At 37.0% G+C, this 22,489-nt stretch overlaps 1 protein-coding gene across 2 annotated transcripts in view; it reads right to left on the bottom strand.

The window, feature by feature from the left end:
- The window catches only part of LOC149783369 (phospholipase A and acyltransferase 4-like), a 60,966-nt gene that overhangs the window by 23,608 nt on the left and 14,869 nt on the right, over positions 1 to 22,489 (bottom strand). The window contains exons 2-3 of one of the 2 annotated variants that reach the window (XM_089931596.1): positions 4,577 to 4,657; positions 379 to 414 (exon numbers count right to left, since the gene is read on the bottom strand). In XM_089931596.1, the coding sequence (XP_089787722.1) occupies positions 379 to 414; positions 4,577 to 4,657 (117 nt within the window). The remainder of the gene's footprint in view (positions 1 to 378; positions 415 to 4,576; positions 4,658 to 22,489) is intronic. The other variant, XM_089931597.1, reaches the window with a different exon arrangement.

A 22,489-nucleotide genomic window follows, 5' to 3' on the forward strand; every position in this document is an offset into this window, starting at 1 on the left:
TTCTTTTTAGAAACAAAAAAATAATGAAACAAGATTAGTGAAACGGCAAAGGCACATATAAATCAAACAATTATGTGTACACAGTCTAATAGAAATATGTCGAACATTTTGAGAGTTATGCGCTGAAAATGAAACTGGATAATGAATTGATAGAAGAAAAAATAAAAAATGTATCAAAACTTGAAACTAAAGAATAACCAATTTTAAAAGGGTTAATAAATCCTAGTTTATGGACAGAGACACACAGTCATAGTGACAATTATATCCCTGCCTTATTTCAATACTTTTAAAAGCATTTAAGATCATGTCCGTTATTTTTAATACCGATGCTGTGGTATTACAAATGGCACATTTAAGCATATTAGCCTGACATCTTACCTTGCACGCCAGAAATTTCTATTTCCTGATACCTGCCTGTTGGAAAGAGATAAAATAGTTAAATTTGTAATTGAAATTCCAACATACCTGTTAATACTTTCATTAACAGAATGAAAAACAAAACTTCAGAAATTATAAAGGTGGAATTTGCAAGAATACAACAATGTCATTCAACTCATCAGAGGAAAAGATGATGTAATTGCAGATGCTGGAACACAGACACACACTCATCTGTAGTCTTCAGTTTATTTACTTTGAAACTATATAAATGTAATATGAAATCTGCAGGGTAAAATATGGAAAACATCAGATTGATATAATCAGAATTATATTTCTGTGCAGGATATCCAGGTTTGTGTTTTGCTCAGATAGTCTGATATTTTCTTAATAGTGTAACCGAGTTTCAAAGGTCTCTGGTTACTGTATTCCTCTGAGTAATGCGAATTTTTCCCTGAGAACTAAATCCCCTTTCACAACCAGGTTTTAATAAAGGCAGAACTTCTGCAACTATGAATAGATTCAGGAACTGATTTTCAGGATATATATCCATAACACAATTTTTCACAATTCAAGCATGTTGCTCCTTGGGCATTTCTGTAGATGTATCAGATTTTCTGCAAGGCCTACATATCAAATTTGACCAATAACAGCACTATATTGGAGATAAATAAAAACTATATTGTCATGAGCTATACGCAAATACTTAACAAACTAAAAATAGAAATGTCTGTCACAGTGACCCTCTTTAATTGTAAGGATATCATACTAATAGAGATGCAAAGAAACAACAAGTTTAATGATTCTTACATGAACAGAACTCGAGTTATGCATGCAAATCACAGAATTTAAGTCAATGCAGCATGAAATATTGGCCAAAGGGATATGCATACAGATATTAATCCTGCACTGCATCTAAGATTTGGTAAATGGGGGCACCTGCCCAGAGTTAATCTGAAAGAGGGGAGATTATCATGTAAAAAGACCAAGCAAACTTCAATTTATTCAAAGACAGCAATAATCAAAAGCAAGTATAAGTGTATTAAATGCATATCATATGGTCTGTATATTACAGTATGTTATGTATATCTATATTGTGCATTTCCTTTTTGTTTGTTGTGGATTTTAGATTGTAAGGGTAATTTTGTAAAGAACATTACTTAGCCCATGATTGTGGGTTGCACTAAGAGAAAATTTGGGTAAATATTTGTATGTGTCCATTTGACCTTGGAAGGTTCTAGAAGTGATCTTGGTGGCGAATTTGATAGGATTTGAGTGCAGGTCTTCCCGTTAGAAAGTCTGGTCTACCTGATTTCTGATTGGTCAGCTGCTAAATGACCTGACCTTGTTCACAAGTTAGAATGTTCTGGAAGTGAACTGTTTGAACATTGTCCAACTTCTTTTATTGTGTCTTAAATTTTTACACAAGGTAATGACTAGCAGAATAATTTATTTCTGTCTTAACATCTGAAGAAGAATTGGTCTTTTATTTGTGTACAGTTATTATTGAGGGGATTTATTTATTTTGATTATTCATTGGAATTACGCAGTGCTCATAGACTTTAGGACTAAATAACTGTTTTAAAATTACTGGAATTCATTTAAATACAATTTGGATTATATCATCGTGATTCATCAAAACTGTTTAGATATCAACAGTATTCATGGCTACTGGCACATCAGGATGTTCAGACCTGGAACTCATTTGGAATATTCTATAATTTTGGACTAACGTGATATAACTTTTAAGACTATTTGGGATTTAATTCACAATACAATAAGTTTCTTTTAAATTTACACTTTGTATTCTAAATAAACCAATATTAAATTTATTGTAAAAGCCCACAATCTTAACCTCTTGCATAACTGTCGTATGAAATGTCATGAAAGCTGTCGGTGCCTAACTGTTCATGGCTTCATACAGGGACATGTAAGATCTCAAGTAATTTTTCTGCTCAAAGTTAGGTTTGATGGGCCTAATACACAAGGTGTGGCCATCTCTATTAAATTCTATCTTGTACACTTTGTAATGCTTAAACCCTAAAGGATTTTAACCGACGATTCAGTTCAATGCTTGATGATGCCGATGATTAATGTTAGGATAATTGTCGTTGGAAAAGACGATCTTCAATCATGGAACACAGTACAATTTTAATTTATTATTCTCAAGCAGCCATTCTCCTCTGGATTTAGGATTTGGTATTTTTAGGCATCTGAGTCTACATTCCTTCCTACATTACCTTCAAAATACATATAAGTGCTTTTGTGGAAGAATTCGTCTTATCTTCTTTACATTTTCTATGCATATTACGGACCATGTGTTCTTGATTTGTGCCCAACTGTTATGTATGTATAATTTGTATTTGCTAGTTTTTTTCTCCATGATTATATGTTATATATACTTGCATTTTGGACTTTAACTTGTTCAAAATCATGTTCATTTGTGTTCATGAGTAGAGATGACAAATAATAGATACTACTGTTTTATAGCACGTGTGTTAAATATTACGATGATTATCAATATGATTATCAGTATATTAGTATTACATATTTATTAGGGTCTTGGTCATGGTTATTGGAATTCCCCCAGAAAAATTCCTAGCCTACATTTTAAAATATAAGTTTAGTAAGTTCAGATTGTTCAAATATGGACAAACTCCCTTAAGTCATAGTATTTCCAGAAAATGCTAACTGTGACCTTGGTTAAGTAGAGGGCATTTTAATTTTGTTTATCTCAAAATTATTCATTCATGCTGTAAGATCTAGAAGCAGAATCATTTGTATTGTTGTGTTCAGTATTTGATTTTTATGAAATTATTTATTCAAGTTATTTATTCACTGAAAATACAAAATGTGCTCATAAATAATATTCTTTGGCAGATACAATAACTGAGAATTATAATGAATTCAGAAAAGGACATCTTGGATTATATTACTGTGATTCATGTAAAGACTCTTGTCACATCACCATGTCACAGGCCACTACAATCAATCAATACCTTCAGCATTGGACCTTATTTCAAACACCAGTGGAATTTAATTAGAACTTTATTCATTTGGACTGGTGATAGAATATTTTTGGGGTGGGTAGGGATTATTTGGGTTTAATTTTCAATTGCTATAACTTCTTTTTAAATTTTCACTCTGTATTCCTAGGATGCAAATTATTTGTTGAATTTTACAAAACTTTGTTTTAGCTTTCTTCTATGATTTACTTTAAGACAAGAGAGTCATACTACAAAGTTAATCCAAATCAGTGTGATATTTCTGTAAGCCAATGAAATTGTTCTCTGCATGCATTCAGCCACTCAGTTCATAAGCCTATAGGTGCTATAATAGGAACTTTCTTGCACCAAAGATGAGAGAAACAGGTTAACGGCTCAATAGTACAGATTAAAATAAACACTAAATTGGACTATTTGTAATTATGATAATTGAACTTCATAGTTTACAGGATTCATGAATCAATTACACATTGCGCATGACACTAGAACATACAGTATAATACATTTTCAACCTTCATGACTTCATAAATCCTGTAGTCTTTGAAGTTCAATTTCAAACCATAGTCAAAGGTAAAGTTTCATATTCTATGCTGCTTTGTCAATGTTACTATTATTAACACATGCACAAAATACAGAAAGTATCAAAGTCAAGATTTTGCTACTGCACTTCTGTACATTCATTGCGTACTATGTTTATTAAGTTGATTCAATTATTATTGATTGGGTGTCTGAGAACGATTCATCATAGCTAACCTCATGGACAGGATAAGTAAATGTTACCTTAGTTAAAATTTAATTCAGATAGACTGCATGTGAACTTCTAATAAAAATGCAAATTTTTATAATGAATGTATTTTTATCGTTATCCAGAAAATTGTTTACCTGTGAATGTATGCAAGATTTTAACAAATAAATTGAGTAAAGACTAAAATATATTTACACTAATTATAGGTATTTTTAATTTTTAAATCTTTTAGAATTTCAACCTTGAGAACTTGCCCAACCAGTCCAATATGTCGGCATGGGAGGGGGCGGGTCTCTAAAGATATTTTTAGTATGTACAAAACAAACCTACCAATGGCATGGGAGGTGGGTCTCTGAAGATATGTTTGCTGTGTACAAAATAAACCCACTGAATAAATTTTTAAATGCAGATGTTATCATTGCTTCCAACAGGCTAAATCTGCTAAACTTACCAACATATACAGCCCAGTGACAGTACCATCCCCTGTCAATCTCTATTAGGTCTCCCACCATAGGAGTATTTATAGCAGCAGCTTTGAAAAAGAAAGTAACGACAACAATAAAAGAAACTGCAATTTTAGTGTTACTTAACAAAACAGATGAACAGACCAAAGTATGTACGAGAGAATATCGAAAGAGAATATCTGTTCATCTGGATAATATAAAATATTTCAAAATTTAAGTTAAATCAGAAGACAAATATCTTGTCTGCTATCAAACATATGCTTATTCATGTAGCTTAGTCAAACTAAAGAAAACGAGTTGTTCAAAGAGAATGATGCTATACTGCTCAAAGAAATCCAAGATAATACAAATCCTTTGAAACTGTTGGGTACTGAAACCATCTATGGTATTCTTTGGAGACACCAAAACCCATTTGAATTTGACCATCAGCCCAGGAGTGATATCAAGCTGTTCAACATGACAGGCCATTAAACAAGTTCTTCTATGAGTAGCAAAGCTAATAAAACGCAAGGCTCAAATGGGCCTGATATTGTTCAACTGGCTGACATTGTCCCATATTCATAATTTCAGACCTGTTCAGCCTCCATTACAAGGGATTGTAATCCTTCAAGTAAGGAAGTATAGTTTTTAGGGGTGAAACAATAAACCTGTGTATCACTACAATTCACAGTACACAGCCTCCAAAATTATACATATCGATACACATATGAACTTAATTGTCTTTCCATCTCTGGAAGGCAGGTGGTTCTCTTTTATGTATGTTGACATACTGGTTGTATTTCCACTATGCGGATTACAGATAGACATATAGTTATCATATATTTATATGCAATTCTCATCGATGACAAAATAATAAAAAACGTAGATACTTTCAAGCACACTACCTGTTGGTTTCAGCGAGTTTTCAATATTATATGCCATCTAATGTCGGCTCCATGTAACTCACCTTAATGACCAGTCCCTTTGTTTTTCACAGCATTAATACTTTGAAAACATCTTACTATAAATTACTTGTCTCACTCAAACTTGGAAGACATTACGATGTTATCTTCAAAATAGAAGAAACTGTTGTGGCTATGCAGGTACTTGTATTTGTTGGTGTAGAAGGAAAACTATTGAAAACACCCAGTACTAGTCTATAATTTAATTTTTTTTTACACAAGGTGATAAACTTGTGCAGTTTGAAATCTGCCCCTTGATGATTCTGTGCTAATTGTTTAATTTATTCCATCGGCACCATCATTCACTGGTTAAACATCTCTGCATAAAAAAGAAACTCCAAATTTGTTCCCCATTTCAGGAGAGATGCTGCCGGGCTTAATCATGGGAGAAATGTACAATGAGTGGTATTGTCTTTTATTTCAATTCATACATAATACCTATATTCCCACAAAAATATGTCCTTTCATACACGCAATATACAGTAGAATAATGGCTGTCAATTCAGATTAATTTCAGTTAAATTTGACATCATGCAAAATTACCATTTTGAAGAAATGTCATGTACAAGCTAAGAACAAATTTATTGTATGGTACTCTTACTTTCAAAGCTGAACATCCATGCAGGAGATAAATAAAGGAGCGCATGACTTCTTGTTCACGCCATCGTACCATTCTCCTTGCACTAGGTCTAGTAATAACTCAATCCAATATCGACTTTCTTGACCCAATTTATGGCCGAACAACCACTGTAAAAGTCCATAGTGATCGATAATTTTCGTCTGGAAATGTTATAACAATTAATGTGCAGATTCCTCAAAATCATGACTGAATAAACTTTCTTGTAACTATTACTAATTACGATCAAATTTTAAAAAAAAAAAAAGTATTGAGCGTATACATGTTTAGATGTCCCCTTGTACATCAAATTGCCCGCTGCCCATTCAAGTATTTTGTACAACAAGATTGTTAAATTAAATTACCAGCATGAACTGACAAAGATGACAGTCACAGATTCGGGTAAGTTTGTCATGACTGATCATTCATATATTCTATTTTCATGTATATTTAGAGGTGTTGAAGCGCGAAGTTGTGCGTATTTGTCCACATATGCTCGATGCGAGCATGATGATGAAAAAGAAACAATAATCCGAATGAAGAAAAAAAATCATACCGAGTGACCCATTCTGACACAGGACCCTATCTATCATACTATACAATAAGCCCCTATGTCAGAATGAGCTAATGGGGTAATCTGAGATAATTTTTAAGTTCCCACAAGCATGGTCAATTTGGATTGGCCGATCGATTATAATGCCCACCAATCCATGTTTTGTTTACCAGAATCGAATTGCCAAACACGTGTTAACAGTGTCGTTGTTAAAAGGGGCAGAAAGTAAATAACCAGAGAAAAGATAGAGTGGGACTTTTAAAGATCGAGACCCTAAAATAGAGAAAAGATTGAACATGAGAGAGGTAATATATAAAAACATTTGAAAAGGAAATTTCATGTACGAACTTTTATAGGAGTCAATGATCATGGTTGGGTAATTTTACCTAATCACTCACAAAGTAAATAAAGTCAGAAGGACTTTATGTTAACTTCGTGAGAGTTTTGGTAAATTTACAGATCGATTTATACCCAACCATGATCATTTAATCCTTATAATTCCAATTTACTACCCTTCTGTTTTCAGATCAGCAGATTTCATCAGCAAAACATTCACTTTTATTTAGCTCGAAGTTTTCTTTCATTAGCCTCTTAGCTGTGACAGAATACATAGCCCGATCTTCGCAAGCCATGAGTCGTCCATTCTTTATACAGTAATATAGGGTGGAGTGCCATAGCGGGTCATGCCAGTGATATATTATGATCATTATTTTAATATATAAAAATGGCTGAAGCTGTTTTAACCGGGCTGTTCCTTTTTTTTTCCAAAATTAATCTTGCGTATCGCACGTGTTGTCACGTCATTCGTTGCTGTTACTTTCTACGCATTTTGATCTTTCAAAAGAAAATCATGTCCATTTTTAGTGAGATCCCTTGCTTGACAAATGACCATGACCTTTAATAAAACTGCTGTAACATGTTGTCTAAGCGAAATGCAATAATTTTCGAAGATTGGTTTGTAAAGCCTGCCGTATGTCTTATTCGGTAAAATGGGTGGGTGTAGAAGTGCAGAAAGGTCGATGCAATTACATTCTTTTAACTTCTAATGGTCGATTTTAATCTGGGGTTTGTACATTTTGATTGGAAATCACAAGAGTGGGTGTGTAGGAACTTGTTGTTAATATAAGGGTGTAAGGCGTTGTTATAGATAAGACTTCACATCAAATGACCTGCAAACAGGAAATTTTACAATTTTCGGGTCATCTTACAAGTTGCACATAACTTGTAGTACAAAGTGTAGTAACTTAATATCTGCGATAATTCTTTTACAGATCGGCTCTTTTAGAAAGAATTAAATTAAGCTAAGTAACATTTGAAGTTAAAAATAATATACTTCGTCCTTGAATTTGTTGTTAGTCTTAATTTACAAGTAATACGTCCTTTACGGCAGGAAAGAGGTATCTTTACCTCACCAGATACCTTTACATGTTTACAAGTGCAAATACTGTATTGTGCCCTGCAAGGAACACTCATTGCAAAACAATATAGAAGACATCCGCGTCATTGTAGGCTGAGAGCAAGGGTGGTAGAGTTCGTTACGCACTGATGATTTACGAATATTAACCCATTTGGACCCGGATTGTATTACAAAACGAATTTATTATAAGGATTCAACATCAACTAGATGAAAGTCAAACTGATAATTGCAAACGCGTACTAGACGAATATTGACCACAAAATGGCAAATTGATCATGACAAAAGACCACTGATTTGACTGAAAGAAATCAAATGAACAAGGTCTAAATCAATTTATATGAGAGAGAGAGAGAGAGAGAGAGAGAGAGAGAGAGAATTAACGAGACTGTCAGGCCACAGTCAATGTCACAGTACGATATATAACTATTTTAGGGTTAAGAACGCCTCCTCCAGCCCGTTTTTCCAAAGAACGTGTTCCTTTTATCTGAACAATTTAGGGTCTATTCTTGAACTGAATATGAAAATGAAAGTAATTAGCGATGCGATGACAGCAAAATCATTTGAGACTATCTGGATTTTTTTGATTTGTTTTATTTGTTTTGTTTTTTGGAAAGTTGCATACTATGCAAAAAGACACTACTGCAAAGTACAATGAGCGATATCATAATAAGTTAATACAGAAGTGTATCAGTACATCAAAAATCGACAACAAAACTTGACTGAAGGTTTATTTGCAAATCTATCGGAATAAATACAGCTATGGTTTCGACTTGACAAACAAGGTTATTTTTATTACCCAATGAAAGGTGGTTTAAAATAATAAAATTAGACACCGCGATGCTAATAACGGACAATTTACAGCATCGTTCTGCAACTGTCAGCAGCATAACTAGTGTAACCTGTCGTTTTGCTATCACATGGGTGATATTCGTGATTTAAATATAGGAAATCCGTTCGGAGCATAAAAAAGAAGTGACCTTGTTTCTGCGTCACCAGTTAATCTCGTCGTTTGAGAAGTGCAAATGCTGCAATGTGACCAGTTGAAGGGTCTTTAAATGTGAGGGGAGATTAATGTTTTCCGCTTCGTTGCATAAAAAGAAAACATTTTGGTATTGTTCAGTACATACAGGTGATTTCAGCCTCTGAGTCATCAAAGCATTTTGTTACAGTTGATTATTAAAATTCCACCGAGGGTCGGAGTTATTTATATAAAAGTCAAGCTGATTTCGGCAACAAAAGCACCATATCAAACACTACAATGCATGATTGAATGTATACTCGTATTACAGACAGAAATGATTAAAGGTTTATTCGCAATTATATCGGAAAATATACAGCTATATTGTAAGGGTGCAAATTTCTGTCGATCTATAAAGAGCACATTAATTTGGGCAGGAGAACAATTAATTAGATTTATGGGGACAGGTGCGTGTTAAATCGCTATACTGCAATGATTTTAATGTCTGTGTCGTGAGAGGAAGTGATCCTTAATTAAGCCTTCGTTTATTTAACAGTCAGACAGACCTGGAAGGAAAAGGTTAACTTCGATCTTTGTATCGAAAATATCAGAGTTGAGATTGTCCAGAATCAGTTATTTGGAAATCTATAGGTCAGACTGACCGCAATTTTGGCACCTACTTATAAAAGGCGGTAGATATATTTAATCCTGATTGGTTACGCTAAATAAGAGGCGTGTTTCCCGCACGAAATGTCTTGGTTTTAATATGCCCCGTCGTAAAATTTAGTCGGTCTACTTCCTGCAAGAGGAAAAAACATAGGAGACTCCGAAGAAATTATCTCGTAAAACATTTATCCGAGGGACCGGATGTCTGGAAAGTCGACGGACACAATTCTGGCGGTAGAAGCGAGCAAAGCTTGAAAGCAGAAGGTATTTGCGTCAATCTCGTGTAATTCGTTGATACCAATATAATGATTTGCTTGAATTTATTTGCTTATATTTCCATGAATTTTTTTTAAATCCGTTGATCAATTTTCTTGATATGAGAATAGCTGTGTTTGAGTTCATCTATCTGAATTCGTACAATGATCTTCTTTATATAAGTTTCACGAATTGTTTGAATTTGTCGTCTTGATATGACTCAGGTAGGCCTATTGCAAGACTTTCCTGCATTACTTTAGTTGATACGAGTTACGAGAATCAGTGTGAATTCACCGATCTCAGATGATTTCACGTATGATAAAGACTTGAGTGCGTATGGACTGAAATTAACGTTGCTAAGCCGTGAAGTGAGATTTCATGTATGCTAAAGACTTGAATGTGTGTATTCGTTGAAAATAACGTAGTTAACTTTATAATGAATTTCGTTCATTCATTTGCGCAATTGAGACGAGAACAGAACCTTTATGTCTCGTGTGATGTTAATGTGAGTCAGTGATGAAATAGCAGTTATGAAGTATATTAATCTTATGAAACTAGGTTTGTCTATGGTCTGCCATGTTTAGCTTGACCAGATAGCCTTTGATATTTGTTTGATTTCCGATAGGACGATATCTGACATAACGAGAGGGGAGTAATGATCTATTCCCAGTAGGATATCTGACAGAAGATTTAGGTTGCTTCTCTGTTTATTTTGAAAGGGGAAATAGCTCCACTGACGTATCCACGTACCTACTTATCCAAGTATCTACGTACTTACGTATCCACCTACCCACACACAGTCTGAGGGCCGAAAGAGGCGAGACAATAGAGAGTTCAGAGAAGAAAACAGCGAAAGGACCAAGAACAACAGCCACAGTGAAGTCGGAGTGAACCGGAAATAAGCAGGTTATGAAGTTGTACAAGGCAATGACTTCGATTGTTCACTCGATTCTATGATGAACCAATTCTATCATTTAAAACAGATCTGCTATTTATATAAGCATATTTGTCTTTGAAATTCGGTGAATGATTTATTTCAAAAGAGAAGCGAATCTTCCTAATGTAACGTATTATCACAATTGTTTATGTCATTGATTAAATTGTTGAATTTCATGTATGGGGGCTCGTGTCGTTCTGTTCTATGTATCTGCTCAGATCTCTATTTATTCCATCTATAAGTTTCACACTTTATATTAATATTTACTCGATCCAGGCAACAACACCGAGGGCGATCACCCTCTAGATAACGATAACCAAATAAAGCGGACACCTTGTAAGAAGGTACAATTCGCCAATCAACCCCAAACAACACCAACCTCCACATATAGTTTAGATCCGGCAAGAGACAATGTTGTGTGCGTGCGCGTGTGTGTGTGTGTGATTTTGTATTTTTAACATAGCTTTAACAATTTTCCAGTCATATCGCTACGATGTCTGTAGTGTGGCAGTTTTATAGTGATGTCGAGCACTGGGGCATCATACCACAGATATGTAGCATTATGTCTCACCCAGTCACATTATCTTGACACCTGGCTGACTAGTCCTAACACTAATCTCTTAAAGCTGAGCGCCAAGCGAGGATGCTGCTAGTACCATTTTTTGAACGTCTTTGGTATGACTCGGCTGGGGTTCGAACCCGCAACCTCCCGCATCCGAGGTGGGGCGTTATTTTATTATGCAAATGAGCATACTTTTAAGTAATACAATCATACACCGCGACGCCCATAAAAGACGATTTACAGCGTCGTTCAGCAACTGTTAAAAGATTAGTAGCAGCAGAGAGACTGGGCCCACCAACTATTTCGTCCAACAGGACCATCTATCGAAAACTTTTCTGATAGAAGTTCTTATATCACAAAAATAACCCTTCTATCCAGAAACTATGATGACTAAATCCTCTTTTCTGGCTAGAAGGGTTATTTCGACAAAGATAACTCACTATGAAAAATATTTCTTCACGTGGTGACGTCGACGACGACGTTGGCGGCTCAGTCTCTCTGCTGCTAGCGATGTAAAATATTTTAGGATTTTTAGTTAAAAAATGTATCTAACCCAACTCGGTATCGTGTCCTAGGATCATGTAAATTTATTGTTACAAACCCGTGTGGTTTTCGCTGTGCATGACTGAAGAAATTTCTGAATCTATTTATGTCCATGTCACCACTGCACCAAGTCTGATGAATATTTCTCAGCGTGTGTGCGTCAACTCCGTTAAACACTGCAAGAACGTTACAATTATCTCTGATCACTTTTGGAATTTGTGTATACCGTTGAGTCACATAAATGACATCATTGTTTTTGTGTCGACCACGGGAGAATATTCTGGCTGGATTTTTTTGTTTATCCAACATTACATCATCGTACACAACTAAGTTGTTAATTGATCCATCAATGTCGTCGACGGATGGAGCTTCTTCGATGTCAGTTATAAAATCAATAACATCTTCGTCGTTTATCGATTTTGCACTTTCGTTAAAATCTTTTAGCACTTGATAACACCGCTGATCGTCCACAGACGGGGCTATCAAATATAATTTATCCCACTTCATCCACTTCATTATTAAATTAAGTAACAACTGTGTCTTACCCGACCCAGATGGGCCTATGATAATCATTCGGATAGAATTTGGTAGCACTGAGTTATGCTTGATTGGCTCTCGTCGCTTTGTCGCGGAAAAGTCAGTGATTTCCATTAGATATATCATAAAATAAATATGGATTTATATTGTGTGAAATGCCGAGCAAATACCCCAACTACGGATACAACAACAATTACAACAAAAAATAATCGACAAGCGCTTACAGGCAAGTGTGAACGATGTGGCACAAAAAAATTTAGATTTATTTAAAAAAAGGAGGTGATATCGCAGCCAAGTTAGGAAAATTACCAGGAGCTCCGTGGGCTAAATATCCAGGAGAAAAACATCTTCCAGGATATAATTACTGTGGTCCAGGAACCCGACTTGATATCAGACTTGATGCTCAGGATCAACCAAAACCAGGTGAGTATCCGATAAACGCTATTGATAGCGCGTGCCATGCTCATGATGTAGCTTACCGAAGCAAGGATTTACAACTGCGCCATCTCGCGGATGTGAAATTAATTCATGCGTTAAATGCCATCCCTGATAAATCTTTCAAAGAAAAGTTAACATCCTGGTTGATAAAATCCGCAATGAAAGGTAAATTAGCGTTAGGTACTGGTATATAATGGAGTCGATTTATTATTCCCCAAGCGGATACTGGAGAGGTAACGCAGCAATTGATAAACTTGCCAGCGCGGCATCAGTAACACGCGCGGTTGCCAAAAATTGGTTATCCCGACAGGCAATATGGCAAATTTATCTACCGCACCCTAAACAAATTCACTTCGCGCATTTCGATGTTAGTGTGCCAAATGAGGTTCATCAGGCTGATATATTATTTCTGCCACATGATACTATCCGAAGACGCACATACAAGTACGCGTTAACCATAGTTGATGTTGCCAGTAGATACAAAGATGCGGAACCGTTAACAACTAAAACAGCATCTGAGGTTGCTTCTGCGTTTGAAAGAATTTATCGGCGAGGGCCTCTGCGATGGCCAAATTTATTACAAGTTGATCCTGGCAAAGAATTTCAAGGTGCAGTATCATCGTTGATGAAGCAACATAACGTCACCATACGACGAGGACACACTGAAATTCACCGTGATCAGGCAATTGTTGAGCGATTCAATAGAACACTTGCTGAGCGGTTATTTGGATATCAATACGCGAGGGAATTTATTCAAGATACGAGATCGCGCGAATGGGTTGCAAGATTACCAAGCGTGATAACTGCGCTAAATAATGAAATAACTCGAACAACCAACATGAAACCTTCCATCGCGATCACGAAAAAAAATATACCCGTACGACGTGATTCTTCAGCACAGCCGATACTGGGTAATGTTACTGTAAGATATTTATATGAACCAGGTGAACTTGAAGGTGGTAGACGAAGAGCGACTGATCCCATTTGGAGTGTTACCACACATAAGATATCCACCGTGACAAGATCCACTGGCAGACCAGCAATCTACAGGTTGGATTCAACTGCTCCTCAACGCGGATTCACCCGTGAGCAACTTCAGGTAATTCCCGAGGACACACAATTGCCGCCAAAATCACTGAAGTGACTTAACTAGCGCTGGCACCCCGACGTCGATTACACTCAAGACAGGTCAACATGACATTATCACGTGTATGACCGCGATTGTTATCTTTTCTGTCTACGGTAAATTGTCTTGAATTTTTATTCGAATACTGCCATAGCATTATACAATTACAGTTCGCGCAGTGATTATTCGTCAAGATCAAAATCGCGATTATTTTTTTTGTCACTCTGTTTGTAACCGGCGAGTTTTTTTCTTATTATGTTGCTGTTGTTTTCATTATTAATTTTATCAGCGTTTGATTCATTCAAGACAATTCTTCGCAGTTGAGATATTCTTCTGACTCTGGACACCGCCAAGTAGACTAAGTTTGACCATTCGATTCGATCATCAATGATCCAGACAGTTGTATCTGAAATAGTCAGTCCTTGAGAACAATGAATTGTCATTGCGTATCCTAGCGTCCACGGGGATTTATTCATCGCTAGTGCATCCTCGACAGCATCGATGTCAACTAACACAATATCATTCAATACTAAATTCTGTTTCTCTGTCTTTCCTGGAATATCAACATCTATATTTTGTAACCGCGTATCAGTTGGTCTATAACATAACGGCGTTGGCAGCATTGGAAACTTTATTTTTTGTAACCGAAATAGCTGTTGTTGAAGTGTGTCTCTGACTATCTTTCTACTTGCCACTATCAAATCGTCTGGTTTCCACACGCATAAAAAGTCACTCATCGAAGTTTCAGGAATCATCTCGCGCATGATTTCACATTGAATTTTATTCGGTTGCAGCCTGATTAATGTTTTAAATTCTTTCAGCGTTGCATCAAGTGCTCGGTAATCATCAGACACTTCTTCGTGATAATCAACAAATTTCCTCAGCCAATCATAAGGAGATGTGCCGACAAACGGAGGTGGTTGACCGTGATCGCCGCACATAATCACTGCAGTATTTTTCGTTAGCAGCCAATCAAGAAATGTTTTTAACGTTTCCAGCGGTACCGTACATATCTCATCCCAAATTATTATATCATTGATATATTTTGTTCCCATTCGATCTGGCGTCCACACACCGCCGCTGTATTTGAAAAAGCTGTGATAAGTACAAGAATTGACTCCTCGCTGTTTCATCTCTCTGGCAAGCCTGTGTGTAGGTGTTAGCACAATCATATCTGAATTTCGAAATAATTCAATCGCTCGAGTTGTTTTACCAGACCCGCCCGGCCCGTTCAAATAAACAGTTTTGTGTCTGGTGATTGGATCATCCACAGACGGTGCGGAAGATATTTCTGGCATTGTTGATTTATAATAATCATCCTCGATTGCAACATCAGCGGATTCACAATACTCGTGTAACATCTCCGCTTTTATTCTCCACGAACCCCATTCATCTCCGCCGCAGAATTTCATTATATCGGTCAGTTATTCTGAATATTTCTTGTCGATGTAAAATGAATCCGTGGCAACTCTGACTGCCATACCAGGAAATCGATTTACCATCGATAAGAAATTTATAGAAACATAAGCCAGCATTGAAGATCTCAAATGTGTGTATTGAGGTGATTCTCCGTCGATATAGCTTACAATTGTGCCCAACTTTTTCCCGTCGGACAAGAACACATCCTCCCTGTTACAAAATATGTCTCTGGCAACCGCGTCGGCAATTATAAAATCCAATTCAGCTTCATCGATAATCAACCGCGAGTGATGCATTTTATGATCAAATGCTGCACCCTGAGTAAATTTACCGATTATTCTTCGTCCAAGATCTTTCGCTGTGCTTTCACTGTTTTTGAGTTTGATCTTAAGAATTTTAGGAGCCTCACTGACAATGACATCCATCGGGGTATTTGGACACTCTCGTGCATACTCGCCGATAACTTCTTCGAGGGTAACACGCTCCGGTGTTGGTAACCAAACTGAGGTCTGCGGTCGATAACATATGATTGCTTCACTGACAGTCAACGATACCAGTATGCCGCTGTCAAGCATGTATCGCAATAACACTACTGGTACCCAGCGCTTTTCGACGAAGTGTCTGCCAAACCAAACATAACAAATCGGATGAAGTCCCGTGGCGAATTCAAACGAAGTCACACGAGCAAATCCTGTCAGGTCAGCGTCGGGTAAAACGCCGTTTACGGCGACTCGTGTCATCGAGTTCGTGGGGTGTCCAAACCGCGCAAAGTATTCGCGGCACTCGCCGTTCCCGAGAAAGCTTCCTGGGTAGCAGGCAATCATATCCACGGAAATCATATCCCGGTAGTCATATCGGGTATTCTATAACCCGCCATGACCATACTCGACACAACTTAATTGTATATCCGAAAGAAACTGACTTCGGGTTGATCTCCACGAATTTCTTTCTCTGGCGGCGTGAGCGGCAACACATGGAACTGTAAAACAATTAACCAATAACTGCTCATCGCTAGCATCTCTCATATACATTTTTGCGAGTTTTTTCATTTGTTGGTGCAACGATTCTGTTCTGTATAATTCTCCGTTGGGTCTCACAAATTGATCATACTCGGAATCTTCGGAGCTCCTAAATAACCACACCGACACAGGGTCGGTTTTACTCAGCGCGTAAATTACCTCGTATATGTTTCCAGAATAAAACTTGACAACACGATCTCGTGGAAATATTGTAACCGCATCAGTCCACGCGTGCGAATTATGATCAATAATTTCAATCGGTGTTCCTGACTTTTTATAATGCTTCGAACTGTATAATATTTCCCCGGTTAGTGTTTTTACTGTTATTGAGCATTTTAATTTACTTGATAGCGCAGCAACATCATTTATTGTTGCCCCGGTATTCTTAACCGAATCGTCGCAGGCTGTTATTTTTTCACGTCGCAGAGCGGTTAAACCGTTTCCTCGTTTTGCGTTTTTAAAATGTTCCATTACTCGCTCGGCTACACAATTCAACACCGTCGAAGTTTTCATCGGGGTGAGTTTATCAATTTTTGGTTTTTTTACAGGATATATTCCATAAATGACTGCGGTTACAGGATACGCTCGAGCGTAATATGGTATATCAATCCCGGTCAGCATTCCTGGTTTACAATTGCTGCTTAACAGAGCGGTCTTTCCGTTAGCAAGAACAGGGTCGAGTTTGTCACGGATAATCCACGTATCGTCTTCAACGTTGACGATAAATTTTATTCTGAAAAAATATTTCTTTTCACGTTGATGAAAATCAATATAATCAATAATTGTTTTTGCTCGGGCATCAGTCATTGTAGCATCGATGATGTTCTCATCACTGACATCGCCAACGTCGCGGATAATTTTAAATGTCGACCATGCATGAGATGCGCCGTCGTCGCGAAATTCTTTTTTACCCTCGTTGATAATATTAAACAGATCAGTTAGATGCCGTCGTCGTGGATCCGGGTTTAGCCTTCAAGATCGAATCTCCCAGCGCCAACTGCGGATAATTTCGAAAACTCCTCCATGTTATATTTAAGACAAATATTTAAATAAGAAAATATTATATACACAATGAACAACTGCAAATGGTTAAAAGTTGGATCCGTAACAGTCTGTGGTAAGCCCTGCAGGAAAGAATTCTGCGGTGAACATATGCAAAGCATCAAACGAGGAAGCACAGGACCTATTCGTTGCCTGCGATGTGGCATTGGTGTCAGAGGTAAAACACAATTATGTGCGCGGTGCGGGGGGAAACGATACCGTGAACTCAAGCGATATTACAATAAAAAAAATAACGGAGACGCGCTAAAATCCGAAAGTGATTATATAACTAGGTTTTCAGACAAATTATAATTTAGACAAATATATTATTATATAAATGAATCAAGAATTTGTCCCACATCCCACAATCAAGAATTACGAAGCATCTCGCGAGGGAATAGTCAGAAATAGCAGGTTGAAAAAACCAGTTGGTAATGTTGAAAATTTCTGGTTATCTAAGATTTAATGCTGGAGGGAAAAAATATTATAATCACAAGTTCGTGTTCGAATGTTTCCGTGGAGAGATCAAAGACGGTCTTGTAATTGATCACAAGGATAATAATAAACTTAATAATAATTTATCCAATCTGAGAGCAGTGACGCAGAGTGAAAATTGCAAGGCTGGGAATGCTGGCTATAACAATAAAAGAGCCAAGAAGGTTGTATCTATAAATTTAAATACGAATGAAGAGAGAGAATTTCAATCGACATATGCAGCTGGCAAGCATTTTGGTATTTGTAGGGCTTCGGTACGAAGAGTCGCAGACAAAATAAACAAATCCGCGTTGTCAAAAACATATAATAATCAGAAAATTGTTTTTCATTATTGTTAGGTAATTTACTGTAATCGAGAGAATTTTCCAGCGGAGATAACTCTGCAGCGACTGTGTGAAAGTCAATGATACAATTATTTCCCCGTTGACGCTGTCAAGGTGACTTTGTCAACAGCGCGCTATAACACTTCCGCATTTACAGGTATCCAGTGCGGTATTTTTTTTTTGCTGTATACAGTCTCGCATTTGTCAGTATTTTCATAATTCAGTGTTTCAATTCAGAATTTGTTAACTTACCGCTACAGGTATTTTATAGGTAACACAGCGAGCAGACGATTTTCTGCACAAGGAAGTAAATAACTGCCTGTATAAATTTCACAGGTAGATCAGTATATGATATTTTTTAAACCCTGTATTATCAGATTGGAAAGTGGCACAATGGTAACGCGTTTGACTTTCGTCCCGGCGCTATCAAATGTCATGTTCGAATCCTCGTTACGGACATACTGTCGACGGGCCCGATTTATAGGGTTTTTATAATAGTTGGGGGGTCGAACCCCAACGAAGTTGCACAACTTTCTCCGTTATCACCCGTCAGGGGTGATCTTTTGCCCCAAACGGGATTGATTTTGAGGGGTAGGGGTGCAGCTTCGTTGGATGTAGAATTATAACCCCGCATCTGTCTGTGTTGTCTATATGTTTGTACAGTCCTAGGATAAGTTAGAATTAAGTTATATGTTTGTGTACCGTCCTAGGATAAGTTATATATACAATTGTAAAATACAACTGCTGTAAATAGCTTCTACTGTAAATACTATATGTTTGTGCCGTCCCTAGGATAAGTTAGAATTAAGTACTAGGATAAGTAAATGTTATGTGTTGTCCCCATATGAGCCTTGCTAGCATATCAAATGGTAAGCTAGGAGGTTCACAAATGGGGAATGTCTCGTCGTTTCGCAAACACACCCTCTGGGCTTTCTATACTGTTATTTGGCAGTTTAGGAGCTCAATCGGGGGTAGTGTTTCCGCCCCCTCCTGAGTTTGGTAGGATGTCATAAGACACCCTAGAGACTCAAGGAGATGTGATGTTTTTTTCTTTTAAATATATAAAAATATATATAAATATGAATCAAGAAAATATCAATAATGTGATTGATGCTATTAAAAAATTAGAAAAACAAGGATTTAAAATATTACTAAATGTTGAAACTATTCTGTCTGATTTTGAATCATTATACGAAGCTAAATGTGCAGGGCGTTATATTCTTCCTGCTCAATATCGATTCATAAAGATGATCTAAAATAATTTGTATAAATCGCTGGCCAGCGTAGCGGAGACACAAATAAATGAATTTGTTCCACTGTCTCGTGCAATCGAAAAGATCAGGCTGGCACTGGCAGCCGAGTATGAAACTAAAAAGATAATTAACAATCGGGTCAGAAAATTAAAGCATTGTATGTCTGCTGACTTCGTCAAGGATGAAAGCAATGATAGCTTCGTCACGGATGACGAAGTAAATACCTCACCTTGATTGCATTACTTCCTTGACTTCGTCAAGGAAGTGAAATCGGGTACCTGGAAGTGAAATCGAAAGTAAAAAAAAGTAATATTTTTTTTTTACTGTGTAAATTATGCAACTGTCCGATTTCACTGATTGCTACTAGCAAATACCCTGTCAGGATCAGTGAAATGGTCAGTGTTAAAAAAATATATATAATAAAATTATGCAATTGTCCGATTTTGTTAATTTTTACTAGCAAATACCCCCATGAATCCGTGACTTTGGTCTGGTTTGTTAATTTTTACTAGCAAATATCCCCATGAATCCACGACGCTGGTCTGTTTTGTTAATTTTTACTAGCAAATACCGTTATGAAATCGGGAAAATGGTCAGTGGTAAAAAAATGTGTTATAAAGTAAAATATTTTTAAAGACATTTTTAAAAATCCTAAAGGATGGAAATATCGAAGATATTTTTAAAAATCCTAAAGGATGGAAATATCGAAGATATTTTTAAAAATCCTAAAGGATTTTCACTGCAGTATTTTATCAAGATGATCCCGTGAAATGCACGAGTGAGCAACATTGAGGATTTGGTCTGCGTCACAAGTAATCATCGTGATATTGTTTTCGCGGAGTTGCTTCAGCTGAAATCTGTCAGTAAAAAATCATCATTGCCGTACTTATCGATGATTATTTTAACAACGCCCGGGAAATGATTTCCGGTAAATATTTTTCGGATGAATTCTTCAAGCGCGCTTTTGTTGTGTATTAAACATTTCACGTGCTGATACATACTATTATTTTCGCGTTCATTTAGTATAATTTATTACGACAGTGCTGTCGCTGATGGTGATGTCGTTGGAAACGCCAACCGGGCTATCATCGGAATCACTTTGTGATTCACAATCACGCTGTGTTTCACTGTCACTGTCAACGAAATCACTGTCAGAGACATCTTCATCACTGACAACAAAATCACTGTCAGAATCACGCTGTGATTCACAATCACGCTGTGTTTCCATGGAAATGTCAGAACTGTCAGAGAGATCTTCATCATCATCATACTTCTGGTAATTCGAAGATTTTTTGGACATTATTATGATAATGATATCTCTAATTGAAAGTCCTTGAAAAAATCGAAGATTTTTTTACGACTTCACCAGCAAATTAATACTAACAGTCTCCCCACGCAGGTCCAAAAGTCTACCCTGCTGGTCAGTGACTTTAAAATGTATCCTTGTCAGCGTAGGGTTATAACACCGCAGAAATACAGGATTGATTGGTTCTTGCACAATCAAAAATCCAGGTGGTTCTTTATAAGTAAATGAGTATAATATAAACCCTTGCTGGGCTTGATTTGATATTGTTGTGTCTATGTTGTAGCTGCCATCGATTACGTCACATACAAGATTGAACGCGACGACATCAGTGATATTTACGATTCCCGGAGAAATATGCCGGCCATCGCTCGCTGTGGAATTATTGTGTGTTAAGATAGTTGGCGGTGGCAATATTCGCTTGTACTGGTCAAGAATATCCGGGAAGTATTCATTGACGATATCAGTGACGTGTTTTCGTAGCGTGGCCGGGGAAACGTATCCTGGAAATTTAAAATTCGGTAGTTCAGCTTCGGTCAGCGAGTACTTATTCAGAAATTTTTGTTTATCGCTGGGTTTATTGCCAATTATTGACTGAATCATTAGCTGGTTATAATGTTCCATATCGTGGGCAATCTGATTTAATATCTCAATTCGTTTAATAATTTCTTCACGTGAACCTGTTACATCGGAAAGATGTTCTTGGAGGCGTTGTCGTAGATGCGCCAGTTGCGCTCGGTGAAACACATTAACAATTTTAAAATATTCAGTAATTCCGCTTATACGAACACTAAATCCCCCCCGCAACCGCGGCTCACCGTTAAGTTCTGGGAGGGTAAAATACCACATAAGATCTCTGTCATCTCCAGGGGGGTTGGGGACCAAGCCAATCGACGTTGTTTTTTTTAGATCATCAAGATGTTGTTTGTATTGCGGTGTAAGTCCGTGATATGATTGTTTATCGGTGATATAATCAGACTTCGTTGGTGTTGGTGGTGTCGGTGGCGTCGGTGGTGAATTTTCAGGCCATCCCAACACGGTTCTGATTGAACTGTTATAGATATCAACGGCGTAACCCGGTGTCGAGATTTCGATGATCGTGGACAACGTTGGCTCGTGTGCGGTGATTGATATTTTTGCTTCTTTTCCGGTGATACGTTTTATTTGACGCTGTATTTCTCTGTTGATTTCTTCTATCTGATAAGACCCTGTTGGTAACGTGATAGTATCCCAGTCTGGGGTTCCATCGTCTTTGTTTTTATACGAAAATACAAATGAATTATCTGGCAACTGTCCGCGAAATGATGTCGACCTGATATTGGGCCAACTGTGATATACTCGTAATTGTGTCAGTGCTATTTCTTTCACTGGAATTGCAATTGGAAAATTAATATCGAATTCAGGTTGCGTCAAGGACACTGATATCATTGTGGTCCTTACCGGAGTTGTATTTGCGGCTATCTCTTGAAGTATCTCCGTCATTATTTATCTTCATCGT

This window comes from Sinohyriopsis cumingii, chromosome 14 (genome assembly GCF_028554795.1).
Source record: "Sinohyriopsis cumingii isolate HCF-2022 chromosome 14, ASM2855479v2, whole genome shotgun sequence".
Classification (NCBI taxonomy): domain Eukaryota; kingdom Metazoa; phylum Mollusca; class Bivalvia; order Unionida; family Unionidae; genus Sinohyriopsis; species Sinohyriopsis cumingii.